This window comes from Eulemur rufifrons, chromosome 7, assembly GCF_041146395.1.
Source record: "Eulemur rufifrons isolate Redbay chromosome 7, OSU_ERuf_1, whole genome shotgun sequence".
Lineage (NCBI taxonomy): Eukaryota > Metazoa > Chordata > Mammalia > Primates > Lemuridae > Eulemur > Eulemur rufifrons.
In genome coordinates this window covers 208,809,976-208,825,540 of record NC_090989.1, presented here as the reverse complement: position 1 = coordinate 208,825,540, position 15,565 = coordinate 208,809,976, and the positions used below count along the sequence as shown (strand labels likewise).

At 34.2% G+C, this 15,565-nt stretch overlaps 1 protein-coding gene across 3 annotated transcripts in view; it reads right to left on the bottom strand.

Annotated features, from left to right (window-relative positions):
- Positions 1–15,565, bottom strand: part of AGTPBP1 (ATP/GTP binding carboxypeptidase 1) — a 172,887-nt gene that overhangs the window by 141,240 nt on the left and 16,082 nt on the right. For all 3 annotated transcript variants that reach the window (XM_069474070.1, XM_069474068.1, XM_069474069.1), the window contains one exon: positions 1,974–2,098. Coding sequence is in view for 2 of the 3 variants with exons in the window: in XM_069474068.1 (XP_069330169.1) it covers positions 1,974–2,098 (125 nt within the window). In the remaining variant the exon portion in view is untranslated. The remainder of the gene's footprint in view (positions 1–1,973; positions 2,099–15,565) is intronic.

Genomic DNA, 15,565 nt, shown 5'->3' with positions numbered 1-15,565 from the left:
ACACATTGCCAGATTATTTTCTCAAAAGCTCATGATCATAATTACACCACCAACAGTGTAGGAGTGTATCCTATTACCTGAACCTTCAACAGCACTAGACATTGTCATTCTCTCTAATTTCTGCCAATCTGAGTAGTGAAAGATATCTTTGTTGTTATCATTAGCAGTTCCTGAATTTTAAGGAGGTAAAGAAACTTTGTATGTTTATTGGTTGTTTGCATTTCTTCTTCATTGAAGTATAAATTCCCAATCATTTGCTCTCAAATGGATAACTAATTGGATTACCTTATAAATTATGGGACAATCTTTCACTACTAACTTATACTACGTTGGTTAGCTAATCCTAGGTACTACAAACAGAGTCATTGTATCATACACTCCCCTGGGACAGTATTTAGGAGTTGGTTTCCCAGTGGTGGGTGGCAGGGCAGGAAGTGGGGCAGTCTCCGGTAGTGGTATGGTTGGGAGCACTTTCAGTGGTGATATTGGAGGAGGGGCTTCCAGGCTGCAACAGGAAGTCTACAATAGTGGGAGCAGTGGACAAAAGTGTTATCTGTAGGTTTGGAGGATTTGTTTTGTTTTTGTTGGATTTTTTATTTTGTTTTGTTTGTTTGAGGAGGACATATTTCATATTATAATACAGTGAATATATCTGGTACATTTAACTTTGCACTGATACAATGAATATCGTGTACAACTGTTTTAGTTGATAAGCACAGTTATTTCCAGAGCCTGGAATCCAACATAGTGACTTTATGAATTAAAAGGTACAGGTATTTTAAATTTTGCTAGAAACAAATGCAATCTGTTAGAGACCTTTCCTGGGTTTGGGGGGTGGTGTCAACTATCCCCAAACACATGGGCTGCGTAAGAGGAAGTTATCAAAATAAATTAAAAGTCTATGACCATCAAGAAGGATTAATGGATACTGAGCTTTTGAGAACAGTAAATGCCTGCTAAACATCTTATTTCAATGACCTGAACCTTCAGAATAACGAAATGACAAAAAATTAAACAAAGATTATAATTGTTGGAGTTTAATTTTAACAGAAATGCCTTTAATGAATGCATCACTGTTAAACATTAAAGTAGCTGCTGGCTTTCCCTTATTCAGGGAAAAAAGGGGTGTGTGTGTGTGTGTATGTGCGTGTGTGTTTTTAAACCAAGCTCAAGTTTTGGAGTCTTATCAAAGTCCTTTTTTACTGTCTATTGAGATGATTACATGAATTTTATTTGACCTGTTCAAATAATTTTATACTGATATGTTCCCTGACATACCATTTTGCATTCCTGAAGTAAGTGTTCTTTAGCAATAATATTCATCTTTCAATGTACATACTTAATTCACTAATGTTTTATTTGGGCTTTTTCACATTATGTTCCTAAGTGCAAAGTCAATACTTCTTGGGTACACTGTCAAGGTTTTGATATCAATTTAGTGGCGCTAGCTTCATAATACATAGAAATAATGTCTAATTAAAGATGACATATATAGAACATTTTTAACATTTTTATATGCTTCCCATGTAAATCTCATGACAACCTCATGATACCTGTTATCCCAATTACAGAGATGGTACAGCTATATCTTAGAAATTCAATACCTTCCTTAAGGTATCCAACCACTGAATCACAGAGCTTGAATTTCAAAGCAGGGATCATACTAATAACCAATATTCTATGCTACTTGACATCTTTTTGTCAATATTCTAAAGTAGCAGTAGAATTAGGTGCTATTGAAAATGGGAGGGGGTGGCAATCATACATAAGTAAAACTGTAATCATTATTAGAAACAACAACTCTGAAGATCAAATTCATCCAAAGTTATTTAGTTTTCTACTTCTTGAGTTAATTTGAGGAAGTTTCACTTTTACAGAAAATCATCCATTCATCAGAAGTTTGAACACTTTTAGCATGTACTTTTAAAGAATTAAAAAAGCATCCTAAAAACAAAAAAGAGATTAAGGCTTACCTTGACTTTGAGCCAGATGAAGAATTTTTGATGTAACATATCTGGCAGTATCTGATTCCGTAGATTCAGTATTGATCTTCTCCAGCTGAGCCAGGAGTCCCACAACCCGAGAATTATTGGTAAGGCTAAAAAGAATGTAGAATGTTAGGGCACATTCTACATCAATGGTAAATTCAGTACTGTAAAAATCACTGTTTTTAAAAAAATTCTACTCTCATAAAAACATTAAGCATTTACACATCACATTTCCTTACTATGTTTCATAACTTAAAGTTGTTAAAATTCTACTGATTTAAGTAGAGAAACACATTCTATTTCAGAAAACCACAAATAACAGACGTCCCTTCAACTTTGTCCAGTAATCTTACATCACACCCTGAAAGTTCACCTTTCCACTCTCTAATAAGACTTTTCACACTTTCTCTGCTTTCTTCAGTACTCTCACAATCCTTCCTCTTACTTCCCTCCATTCTGTTAATGCCCCGCTCACAACTGTTATAAAATCAAACAAAAATACACTTATCTTCCCACTACCAGATCCTTAAACGCATGTTTCACCTATATTCTTTCTTCCCTGTCCCATTCATCATACAAATATCTGCACATACAGCAGGTACTATTCTAGAAGTTGCCAATCTACTGTAAACAAATGCAAAGAATCAGTAAATATGTAAATTATATAGTATGTCAGGTGATGGGAAATGCTATGGAGAAAAGGCAGATTGGGAGAATAAAAGGTATGGGGTGAGGGGGTCGATTCTAAACAGAGTGGTCAGAGAAGACCTCATTGACAGGTACCATTTAAGGACAGGGCTAAAAAAAGTAACAGAGTAAGCCAGGCAGAAACTGGCAAAAAGAGCTGTCCAGAAAGAGGGAGTCACAACCATCAAGATCCCAGGGCAGGAACGTGCTTGCCCTGTTCTATTAACAATGAGGTAGCCAGTGTGGTTGGAACAGACTACTTAAGGAAGAACAGCAGTAAGAGATTGAGGTCAGAGTTGGGGGTGGGCATGGGAGAGAACACAGAAAGACAGCAGATCATTTAGAGTCTTATACGGCATTTTAAGGACTGGCTTTTACAATGAGTAATAGGGGAAGTTTTTGAGCAGAAGAGTTATGTTTTCTCACTTTTAAAAGGCTCTCTTTGGCTGCTATGCTGAGATTCAAAGAACAATCCCTGCATTTGTATACTTGATCCCATCCCTTCGTGTACTATCAAAGGATGTGCTCCTTCAATTACCCTTTCTCTGATCCATCATCTATTAATATCTCCCTTTCAAGTAATCATACCCGTCAGCATACAAATATGATATGGGAGTTCCTATCAGCTACCCGCCCCCTTTCTCTGATACTCCTGCAGAGAGAAATATGTACTTGTTCTCTCCATTTCCTCACATACTGTTCACTTTTCAAATCACTAGTTTGCTTCTACACCCTGAGGTCTCCCAAAAATCTCCTGTGGTCATGTCTATCCTCATCATATTCAGCACTGCAGCACCATCCAAACCACACTACCTCCCTCTTTCTTCAAACACTCTCTTCCTTGGGCTTTGATGACTCTATACTCTCCTGATTTTCTTCCTCTCACCTCTGACACACCTCTAGACATTGATGTCTCCCCCAACAGCTCTGTCCCAAGCCCACTTCTCCTCACTCTCTCTACGCTTTTGCCTCAAGTGATCTCATCTAACCCCACAGCTGTCATTATCATCCACATGCTACTTGGCTCCTACATTCAACAGCAGCCTCAGCCTCTGAGAGCTTTTCCAACCTAACAAGCCCAATACAAAACTTCTTCTGTTTCCTCCTCTCAACCCATTACTCTTTTAATCTTAACTTCTCAAACTCACATGAAATCATCGGTTGCTCAAGATAAAAATCTAGAGCCCCTTTCCCATATTCCAACCCAACAGAAGCTTGATCTCTAAAATACCTAATCCATTCACTTCTCTCCATATCTACTATTACTACCGAAGTCCAAGCAATCATCATCTCTCACAGCCTCCTAACTAGTCTGCTTCCCTTCTTGATGCCCAATAATCCATCCCTCACAGTGACTTTCTCAACTTTTTATTTTGAAATAGAGTCACAGGAAGTTGCAAAAATAGTGAGTGGTCCCTTATAACTTTCACTCAGTTTCTCCAATGGTTACATTTTATATAACTATAGGACAGGATCAAAACCAGGAAATTGACCTTGGGAGGTAAATAGTTCTATGCCATTTTACCACATGTGTAGATTTCTGTAACCACAAATATAATCAAGTTGCTAACCAACTAAAAACCTTTCAATGGCTTCCTCTCAGATTCCAAGTAAAATCTTACTTTATCACAGCCTAACTTAACAGGCCCCACATCATCTGGCCCCTGTCTACCTCTCAGGCTTTATTTCTTACAACACTCTTCTCATTCACTAGGCTTCAGCCACAGTGGTCTTCTATCAGCTCCTTGAATATAGTAAGCTTTTCCCCCAAGCTCCAGGTCTTTATATTTGATTGTCCTCTCAACAGGGAGGATCATTTCTTCAAGCTTTTCATGTAGCTGGCTCCTTCTCATTCCAGATTGCAACCCAAATACAGTGCCCACTTCCACCAGCCCCTCCGCTTCCCATAGCAAAATGTATTCACACAATTTATCACTATCTGAAATCATATAAGTTCCATAAAGGTAAAGACCTTATATGTCTTATTCTACACACCTATTACTTAGAACAGTAACTAATATAGGCAACATTATAGCAATGCATAGGTATACTTCAGAATGTACAAAAAAAATCTGAGAACATATGGAAAACATTATACTTTTTCCAGATTAACAACTGGCCAACTCCTCTCAATTTGGAGGTACTTCCCCTGAAAAAGTGTCGAGGCTGAAAAAAATACTGAGCATACTATTTGAAAATGTAACTAATATACTATTTAAAAATAATTTTATACACTATTTATCAATTTTTCAGCTAGCCAACAAAGTACAGAAATAAGTATTATGTATAAATCTCCAAATAAAAAAAAGCCAAAAAATTTTAAGGATATGTACAGTATATCATTAACAAAAGTTTTTAAATAGGCAAATTCAATATATTCCTATGTGTATATATACAATAAATATATACAATATAAATGTATTATATAAAAAGACATGCATGGGAATGATGAACATGAAATTCAGAACAGGGACTACCTACAGGGATGAGGACAAAAAATGTTATTAGGCAATCATCTATGCTGTATTTGTAATTTTTTATTTCTTGGGTGATCAGTATAGAGGTGTTCATTATACCATTATTCTTTTTGGTTTTCATAAGTATTTCATAATTTTTAAAACTAAAAAATTCTGCAGTGATAAAGTTTGTATGTTTAAGTTTTTGTGTTTCGTTTTTTGTTTGTTTTTTTTTTTTTGAGACAGAGTCTCACTCTGTTGCCTGGGCTAGAGTGCCATGGTGTCAGCCTAAGTCACAGCAACCTCAAACTGCTGGGCTCAAGCGATCCTCCTGCCTCAGCCTCCCAGATAGCTGAGACTACAGGCACGCACCACCGTGCCCAGCTAATTTTTTCTATTTTTAGTTGTTTGGCTAATTTCTTTCTATTTATCATAGAGACAGGGTCTCGCTCGTACTCAGGCTGGTCTCAAACTCTTGAGCTCAAGCGATCCTCCCACCTCAGCCTCCCAGAGTGCTAGGATTACAGGCATGAGCCACCATACCCAGCCTATATGTTTAAGTTTTTACAAATTTTCTTTTTCTTCCAGTGTTGCAGGAGGAAGGAATGGTTCCTTAAAACTGTTCATCGTAAATCTGAATGAGCAAAACCTTTAACATTACGGAAAATTCCAAACATGAACAAAAGAAAAAATATAGTATAATGAATCATCACATACCAATTACCCAGCTTCAACAATTATCAATTCATGCATAATCTTATTTCACACATACCCATATGCAAGCACACATATCCCACTGGCTTATTTTGAAGCAAATTTCAGAGATCATTTCCTCTGAAAAAAAACTTCAGCATTAATCATTTTCTAAAATATAAGAACTCTTTAAAAACATGTACCTACAATATCACTATTATACCAAAAACAATAATAATCCTTTAATATCAAAATCTGTGTTCAAATTTCCCAAATTCTCTCTCTCATTTTAACAGTTAGTTTGGACAACTGGAAACCAAGCAAAGTCTATAAACTGCATTTGTCTTTTAATCTATAGGTTTCTTATTACTCTTTTATTCCTTGAAATTTATTGGTTGAAAATGGTTAGTTGTTTACACTATAGTTTCCAGCATTCTGGATTTTGCCATTACCCACTCAATATGTTTCTCTATCTTCTATACATATTTTCTGCAAACTGATAGCTGGATCTAAAGGCCTAATTTGATTTAAGCTTGATTTGCTTACAAGAATTCTGTATAAGTAGTATTATACTCTTCCATAAGGAGGCAAATAATGTCTGGTTATCTTACTTTTGTAATATAAGCAGTCGCCAACCACCATTGCTTAGATCCATCATTTTATTAAGGGTTGAAAAATAATGATAATTGTCATTCCATTCCTTCTTCATTTATAACTGAGGTTATTTCTAGAGAGAATTATGGATAATTCCATAAATATTTCATTTCATATTTGATTATCTACAGGTATAGTTCGTTAAATAAAAGCAAAATAAATGTCAGATTTTTAATTTACTTATATTTACCAGTCTTCAGAAGAATGATTGCCTAAAATTCTCCACAGGTGACCAATGAAGTATTTTGATTTCATGTACTGATATGAATTCATAAACATATTTGATATATTTTATCCACTGCAGTTAATGCTCAAGCTTTTCCATCTTTGATCAATAGGGGCTTCTCAAAGTTGGCTCCCAAGTCCTTTTGATACCATCCTAATCTTTGACAGCATACTGGCCTTCTCTCTGACAAAGCTCTTATTGACCAGCAGCTTTCAAAGTGTGGTCTACAAAACTCTGAGGGTACTTGAAACCCTTTCAGAAAATCTGCTACACCAAAAACTATTTTCATAAAAATACTACAACACTATTTACCTTTGACACTGTGTCGACTGTACATACAAATGATGTTTGGACCATCAGTGCAAAGGCAATGGTGGGTAAAAAGCTGATGCCACAGCACAAATCGAGGTAGTAACACCAAATTGTGCTAGTGGTCACACCACATTCTTCACCACCACGCACTTGCAGTTAAGAAAAGGAGGTCAGTTTCACCCATGAGTACACATCATCGTAACACTGCGTGCGCAAGAACACTTCTGCTGCACGCTGAAATCTGACAGTTATGTTGGGAGAAAACACATGGCAACTGTTTGAATTGCAAACTGAACTAGCCACTTCTTTTCACAGAATATTACTTTTACTTCAAAAACCAAAGGACAGACAAACAATGATTATTCAGACTGGGATATTTTGCCAGATATTTTCGTAAAAATAAGCAAAGTGACCCTGTCATTTCAAGGAAACAGCTGTTAGATTTGTTGCCAATGATAAAATTTGAGCTTTCAAGCAAAAATTAGAATTTTGGAAAACACTCTAACCATCATGACCTTGATAGTTCCTCAATATTTAAAGAATTTTCTGATAAAAATCAATGGTGATATTAACAAATGTAATTTTTTCATATTGTGTAAAAAAGATCAATATTTAGAGGTTCTGCATAACTCACTAAATCTATTATTTTCCAAATGATCAATGCATGATGTTACAAATTCAGACATGGGTAAACGAACTATTCAAAGTGCAAGACAGACCAATGTATTTTAATGTAACAGAGTACAAAAAATTTCACTGACATGGTTTCAGATTCCAAATTGAAACAAACCTTTAAGAAACTACCACTTATCAAATTTTAGTGTAACATCAAAGAACATCTATTTCAATTCAAATTTCAAACAATATGGTTTTTTCCCAAAGTACACTATCATTTAAAACCGTTCCTCATTTATAACTATTACTCTTGCTATAATCACATTTTTACTGTTTTTCTCCAAATACTGAACACATAATTTTATTTTCCTCCACCACAAATCAAAGAACAATAATTTTAAAAGGCTATTAAAGCACTCCTTCTTTTTCTAATTACATATCTATGTGAGCCAAAATCTTTTTCTTCATATCCTTCAGCAATAAGAACACAAAAACATACACACACAAAATATGTATATATATATATATATTAATATATATGAAGCCAGAAGCAGATAAGAGAATCCAGCTATTCTTCCATTAAGCCAGACATTAAAGAGATCTGCAAAAATGTAAAAAAATATGCCACACTTCTTACTAAATGTTTTTTATTTAGAAAAAGTTATTTTTAATACAAAAATATTATGCTATGCAATGAGTTGGTTGTTGTTATTTTTAATGAATTGATAAGTATTTTTTAATTTCTTGGTTTTAATTTGTAGTATGATAATATCAATAGATAAAATAATCCACATAAACAAAAGCTTTTTGGAGCAATCATTAACTTAACTTTTGGCTTTAGAAGCCAAAAAGTTTGGGAACTGCTGTTCTAGGCTTATCTTGCACATTTGTGCTCTTGATCTGAAATCAATCCTTTCTCCAAAAAGCCCTGGTTCTTTCTGGTGAGAAATGGTACTAAAGACACCACAGTCTGGGTACTAGAGAGCAAATACATATTTTTAAAAATATCTGTAACCCAGATTTGAGAGAAATTTGCATTCACAGAAACCAAAATTCTGAAATTTAAAAACTGAGGAATTTGTTTTATGCAATTATTTTTCTCTTAAAAGCTTATCTGTTATTATTTTTCAGTAGCTAATAAAACATTATTCTAAAAATTCAATATAAAACAATTCGCAAACACACAAAACAGAATGAATATAACACAGGCCCTAAAATTAAGTTTGCTCTATCAGTAATTTGAAAAGTTAAAATTAAATTATACCACTACCATAAAACAACTTGCATCTAAGTGATTCTTTTGTGAAAATATGCTTTTTCCACATGGTAAATGGATGGACGGACAAATTTTTTGAAGGTACATAAATGGATATCAAGAACATAGTTAAATCAAATTTCCTTCTTTATTTTTATTTTTCTCAGCTATAGAATGAAAATTAAACAAAATTATATTCTAAGCCATTCTTCAATTTAGCTCTAAAATTTTTGTGCCTGTTGACTCTAATATTGAGAGATCACAGGGTGAACACCAGAGGGCAGCTCTACCTTTTGACTAATTGTACAAGACGAAAATCTGAGAGTAGTAGGTCTAAAATAGAAGGGAAAAAAAAAGCTGTACATGAGGAATTTGAGACATATCCTACAAAGCAGAAACATTTCAAATAAAGACACTTAGAAGTAGATGTATCTTCCGCACCCTACCCTATTTTCAGATGAATCAAAATGAGGCCAAGACCAACCCTGGAAGGTTCCATTTATAATTGTTAATGTTATTTATGTTATACTGAGAAAATCATGGAATTGAAAAAACGATCAATGTAAAAGACATCAAGTTAACTTCAAAAACACACTTTTTAAATATTTATTTACTTACTTACTTACTTATAAATAAAGACAGGTATCACACTATGTCGCCCAGCCTGGGTTCAAATTCCTAGGCTCAAGTGATCCCCTCACCTCAGCTTCCCAAGTAGCAGCTACAACTACAGGCATATACCACCGCACCCAGCCCAAATGCATACTTTAAGGGCATTATCACTCAAATATTTGTTTCACTGTAGTGGTCTCACACTGCTTTTGATTCTTTGAGTTTAATTCAATCTTAGAGCTATTTTCCGAAAAATATAAATTTTCCTAGATATTGTCAAAGTCCCAATGGTATACAGATATTACTTTGCACAAATAATTTCCCAAGGGCAAGGACTACAAAACCTACCTTCATTTTATAAATAACCTGTATTACTTTTTTCACCTTAAAATGTAAATTGAATGCAGGTAATAGAGATTTCCTCATAAATAAAGTAACAACAGATAACAACAAAAAAATCATTAAAATATACTAAAGTTTTAGATTTAAATAGGATTCATAGAAATTAAGATTTAATTTCAAACAACATGGCTTTATTATCAAATGCACAGTATCTTCCAGAAATGTTTGCTCTTCATTTGTAACTATTATACTTGCTTTAATCACATTTTTATTGTTTCTCTCCAAATAATGAGCACACAACTTTGTTTTCCTCCTCCATTTTATTGGGCTAGCTATCTATATAAATATTTACCATATTACAAATTTAAACTGAGAATCTTTTAAAATATTTATTCATTAATTTGTTAAAATCATAAATCCATTACATAATTAACATGTTTTTATGAAAGATATCAGTATTTTACAAAATAAAAAATTTAGAGAGAAGAGCAGCACTGTTTTACATTATTGCAAACCTCTCTAGTGTCTGGCTCAACAGAAGACAGATTCTTATATCTACTTCTGCATTCAATCTGTTGAGATCACACATCACGCAGCCTCAGGAAAACTCCACTTTACAGTTATAAGAGAATGAATGTGGAAAAGGCAAATAATGTCTCAATATTACTATGAAAACAGTTTTGACATCATACCTCTGAGTTCCACAGATAACACCTGGAGAATTTCTGGGTTAAGTTATGTTTTCAAAACAACCCTGCAATCCCTTTGGTTTATTCAACACAACAAAAGTGTAATTCTCACTTACATTACACGTTCAGTACAGGTCGGCAGGGTACTGTACTCACTCAAGGACCCAAGCCACCGGAGATGCTCTGGTGCTCAAAACAGCAAGAGAAAAAAGAGAGATGTGGCAAGTGTGCACCAGGAAGAGTTCTCATTAGGAAATGACAAATAAAACCTCAGCTCATGTTTCACAGATTAACCTCAAAGAAAACAGAGTACAATCATGCCATGTACCCAAAAGGAAGAGAACCAGAATATTTGTGACCAGCCTTCAGGACTATGACAGGCGTGGCCATGTATCGAGGTTCTGGCCAGTGAGATAGATGTAAGCACACAGTGCATAGGCCAATTTCCAGGTTTTGTCCTTAAGAATAGGATGTGCCTCCTTTCCTTGTTCTCACTGGCTACAAGATAGTGAGAATTATAGAAAATACCCTGGACCCAGAGACAGAAGCCACATATTGAAGAAAGTGCAGCCATTCTACCACCCTTGAACAACCACTGCTAGGTTAAATAAGACAAAAATAAACTTGAATATTTAGCCACTGTATTTTGAGATATCTATTATACCAGCTTAGCCTACATCTGAACTAACACACTGCTATATTAAGTATCCTATACTTTTTATCTGAACGAAAGCAAATGTCTATACATAATTAAATCAATTACTGTATGTGAGAGCAATCAAATAACACCAGGATAACACCATTAACAGAAGACAATGTAAAAACACCATAACAGAAGATAAAACTAGATGCTGACGTTACTTTATAAACAGGGAAAAGACAACCCACTCTCCATTCTGATACTCCAAAATATACCTAAAATTGGAAACATAGGGACCCACATGTTCTGAAAGCTATACTACCTTTTTAAAGTTTTATTTTGTTTTTAATTGACACACAATTGTACATATTTATGGGGTACAGTACGATATTTCAATACAACATGTAATGATCAAATCAGGGTAAATAGCATATCCATCACCTGAAACACGTATCATTTCTTTGTGGTGAGAACATTCAAAATACTCTCTTCTAGCTATTTTGAAATATATAATACATTATTGTTAACTATAGTCACCCTACTGTGCAATAGAACACCGTAACTTATTCTTCCTAACTGTAAGTCTGTACCCACTCACTAATCTCTCCCCATCCCCCGCCCTATCACCCTCCTCTTCCCCTAGTAACCACTATTCTACTCTCTTCTACTATGAGATCAACTTAAACCTTTTAACTATCTTTATCAATAGGTCAATTAAGAAGGGAAACAATATGAAGTCCTTTTTGGAATACCTGTTTACAAAGGTTGGTGTCTAGTGTTCTCATTACCATATTTGAGATATTCTGAGTTTCAATTTCTGTTTACTCTTTGACTCAAGTTATTAAAGACGGTTTTAATTTCAAGATGGATAGTCTTTGTTGGTGTAAGCAGCCTGACTCTTTTTATCCCATATAAATGATTTTTTACTTGGCTACCCAAAGGACTATCTTTAAGGTCCAAAAATCTGAAAAGGAGGGAATACTTCCTCATTCCAAAATTCTACGTAGCTAGTAATTGCCATAACATCAAAACCAGACAAAAACATTACAGGAAAAGAAAACAACAGACCAATATGACTTGTGCACATAGGTATAAAAGTTCCAAACAACCTTTTAGCAAATCAAATCCAACAAAATACAAAAATAATATATCATGACCAAGTAAGTCAATCACAGGAATGCAAGGTTGGTTTTATGTTTGAGCATCATTCAATACCATTGACCTAAAAAACTAAAAGAGAAAAACCTTGCAATCATCTCAACAGACAGAAAAAGCATTTCACAAAATCCAACATTCATACTGGATAAAAACTCTCAGCAAAGTAGAATAAAAGGTAATTTCTTTAACCTGATACATCTACAGAAACCTACAACTAACAATATGCTTAAAGGTGAAATAATGAATGCTTAGAATTTTCTCCTAAGATTAGAAACAAGAAAAGGATATTCACCATCACCACTTACATTCCAGATTCTATTGAGATAGGTTCTAGCCAGTGCAATCACAAAATAAAAAGAAACAAAAGACATCTAGATTGGTAAAAAAGATGCAAAACTCTCTTTATTCACAAACTTCATGATTGCCTGTGTAGAAAATCCAAGGGAATTTATAAAAAGTCTACTTGAATTAATAGTGAGCCCAGCAAGGTTGCAGGATATAAGAACAATATATACAAATCAATTATTAATATATTGCTACATACTAGCAACTATCAATAGGAAACTGAAATTGACAAAAATATCATTGACAAAACAATGAAAAAATGCAAAACAGAGATAATTATGACAACACAAAAGACCAATACACTGAAAATAACAAAATATTACTGAAACTAAAGATCATTAATAAAAAAGAGATATACCATGTCTAAGTGTAAGAAGACTCAATATTAAGATGTCAATTCTCCCCAAACTAATCTATAAAATCAAGGCAATCCCAAAATAAACCCCAGCATGCAATTTTGCAGAAATTGCCAAACTGATGCTAAATTCATACAGAAATGCAAAAACCTAAAATAGCTCAAACTTTGGGGGAAAAAATAAAAAACAAAGAGGACTAACATTATCTGATTTCAAGACTCATTATAAAGCTACAGTTACCCAGGCAGTGAAGTATTGATAGTAACAGACAACTAGATCAATGGAACAAAACAGAGCACAAAATAGACACACATAAATGGAAACTGATTTTTGAAAAAACTACAAAGGCAATTCAGTAGAGCAAAGACAGTCTTTTCAAAAATGGTGCTGGAACAACTGGACATCTATATGCCAAAAAAAAAAAATTCTTCCCTACTTCACGCTACATACAAAAATTAACTCAGAATGGAGCATAAACCTAAATGTAAATTTGAATCTAAAACTATAAAACTTCCAGAAAAAAACACAGCAGAAAATGTTGGTAAACACTGGTTAGGTAAATATTTCTCAGATACAACTCTAAAAGCATAATTCATAAAAGAATAAACAAAATGAATACCATCCAAGTTAAAAATTTCTGATCCTTAACAGATACTGTTTTGAATATAAAGACAAGTCACAGAATGGATGAAAATGTTTGCAGTTCAAATATCTGATAAAGGACTTGTATCTTTAATACGCTTGTCCCTCAGTATCTGTGGGGGATTGGTTCCAGGACCCCTGCAGATACCAAAATCCGTGGATGCTCAAGTCCCTTAATTAAAATTATGTAGTATTTGTATATAACCTACACTCATCCTCCTACTTTTTAAATCATCTCTAGTTTACTTATAATATCTAATACAATACAGATGACAGGTAAACACAGTGTTATACTGTATTTTTAGGGAACAATGACAAGACAAAAGGTCTACACATGTTCAGTACAGACACATCCATTTTCTTTCGAGTATCTTCGATCCACAGTTGGTTGAATCCATAGATGCAGAACCCACAGATATGAAGGACCAATATATAAACAACTTCCAAAACTCAATAATTTTAAAAAACCCAATTTAATTAATGGGAAGAAGATTTGAAAAGACATATCACAAAATGAGATACGCTGAAGGCAAATAAGTGTATGAAAAGATGCTCAACATCATTAGTTATTAGGAAAATGCAAATTAAAATCACAGTGAGATACTACTATACCCCTATTAGAACAGCTACAGTCTAAAAAGAATGACCATTTCAAGTGTTGGTGAGGATACAGATCAACTAAAACTCTCAAGTATTGCTACAGGGAATATAATATGGTACAACCTTTTTGGAAAACAGGTTGTTGACCATTTCCTAAAAAATTAAACATTAATCTACCATATATGATTCAGCCATTCCATTCCTAGGTATTTAGCCAAGAGAAAAGAAAACATATATTCATACAAATACACATACACCAATGCTAATAACAGCTTTATTTAAAACAGCCAAAAACTGGAAACAACCCAAATGTCCAAAAGTTGAATGGATAAACAAACTGTGTTACATCTATACAATGGCATACTACTCCTAATCACAAAAATGTATGACTTTTCAACAGAGATGAATCTCAAAATAACTGTACTGAGTAAAAGAAACCAGACCCTCACCCCTGCCTCCCACCCCGCAACAAAAGACATATCGTATGGTTCCATTCATATAAAATTCTAGAAAAGCAAAAAAACCCATAGTGACAGAAGGCAGATCAGTGGTTGCTTGGATTAAGAGGTGGGCTGGAAGGGAAGGGTTGCAAAAGGGGACCAGGAAACATTTTGGAGTGATGAATATGTTTATTATTTTGATTAAGGGATTGGTTTCACAGGTATACATGGGTCAAAACTCATCAAACTGTACACTATATGTATGTAGTGTGTTATATGGTGATTACACCTTAATAAAGCTGTTAGAAAATTATAGATGGCCTTAATAAGAAATACCGGTGTAGCAGATGACACAAAAACTAACCAGGATTGGCTGGAGAATATTAAGTGAGATATAGATTGCACTTACAGACTATTTCAAAATTCTTGGCTTTTAAGGGAATCAAATAAATTCAGTAGGAACAGAAAAACAGAGTCTAAGTATTGGAAGCCCAGATAATGTTTAAATGGTATCTAAATGGTAAAGAATGGGAGAAGCTAAAATTTAAGACAGAAGAATAAATAATGATAAAAGGCCCCTGAGAAGCATGGGGGAAGTGAAATCTAGACAACAGGTAACAACAGTATTGGCCTTTGACAAGAAAAGGGACATATCCTCTGCCGTAGATGAAAACCGGAAGTAAGCAGAGGATAAGATCCAATAATTGGGAGTACATGAATTTAGTGTAAGAAATATTAGAATAATAGATTGTATTATCTCTATGACACATGAAGGAAGGTCATTTGCTGAGGGTATATATGTGACACATCTCAGGATTTCAAAGGTATCACATATATAGATAATTTATACATATT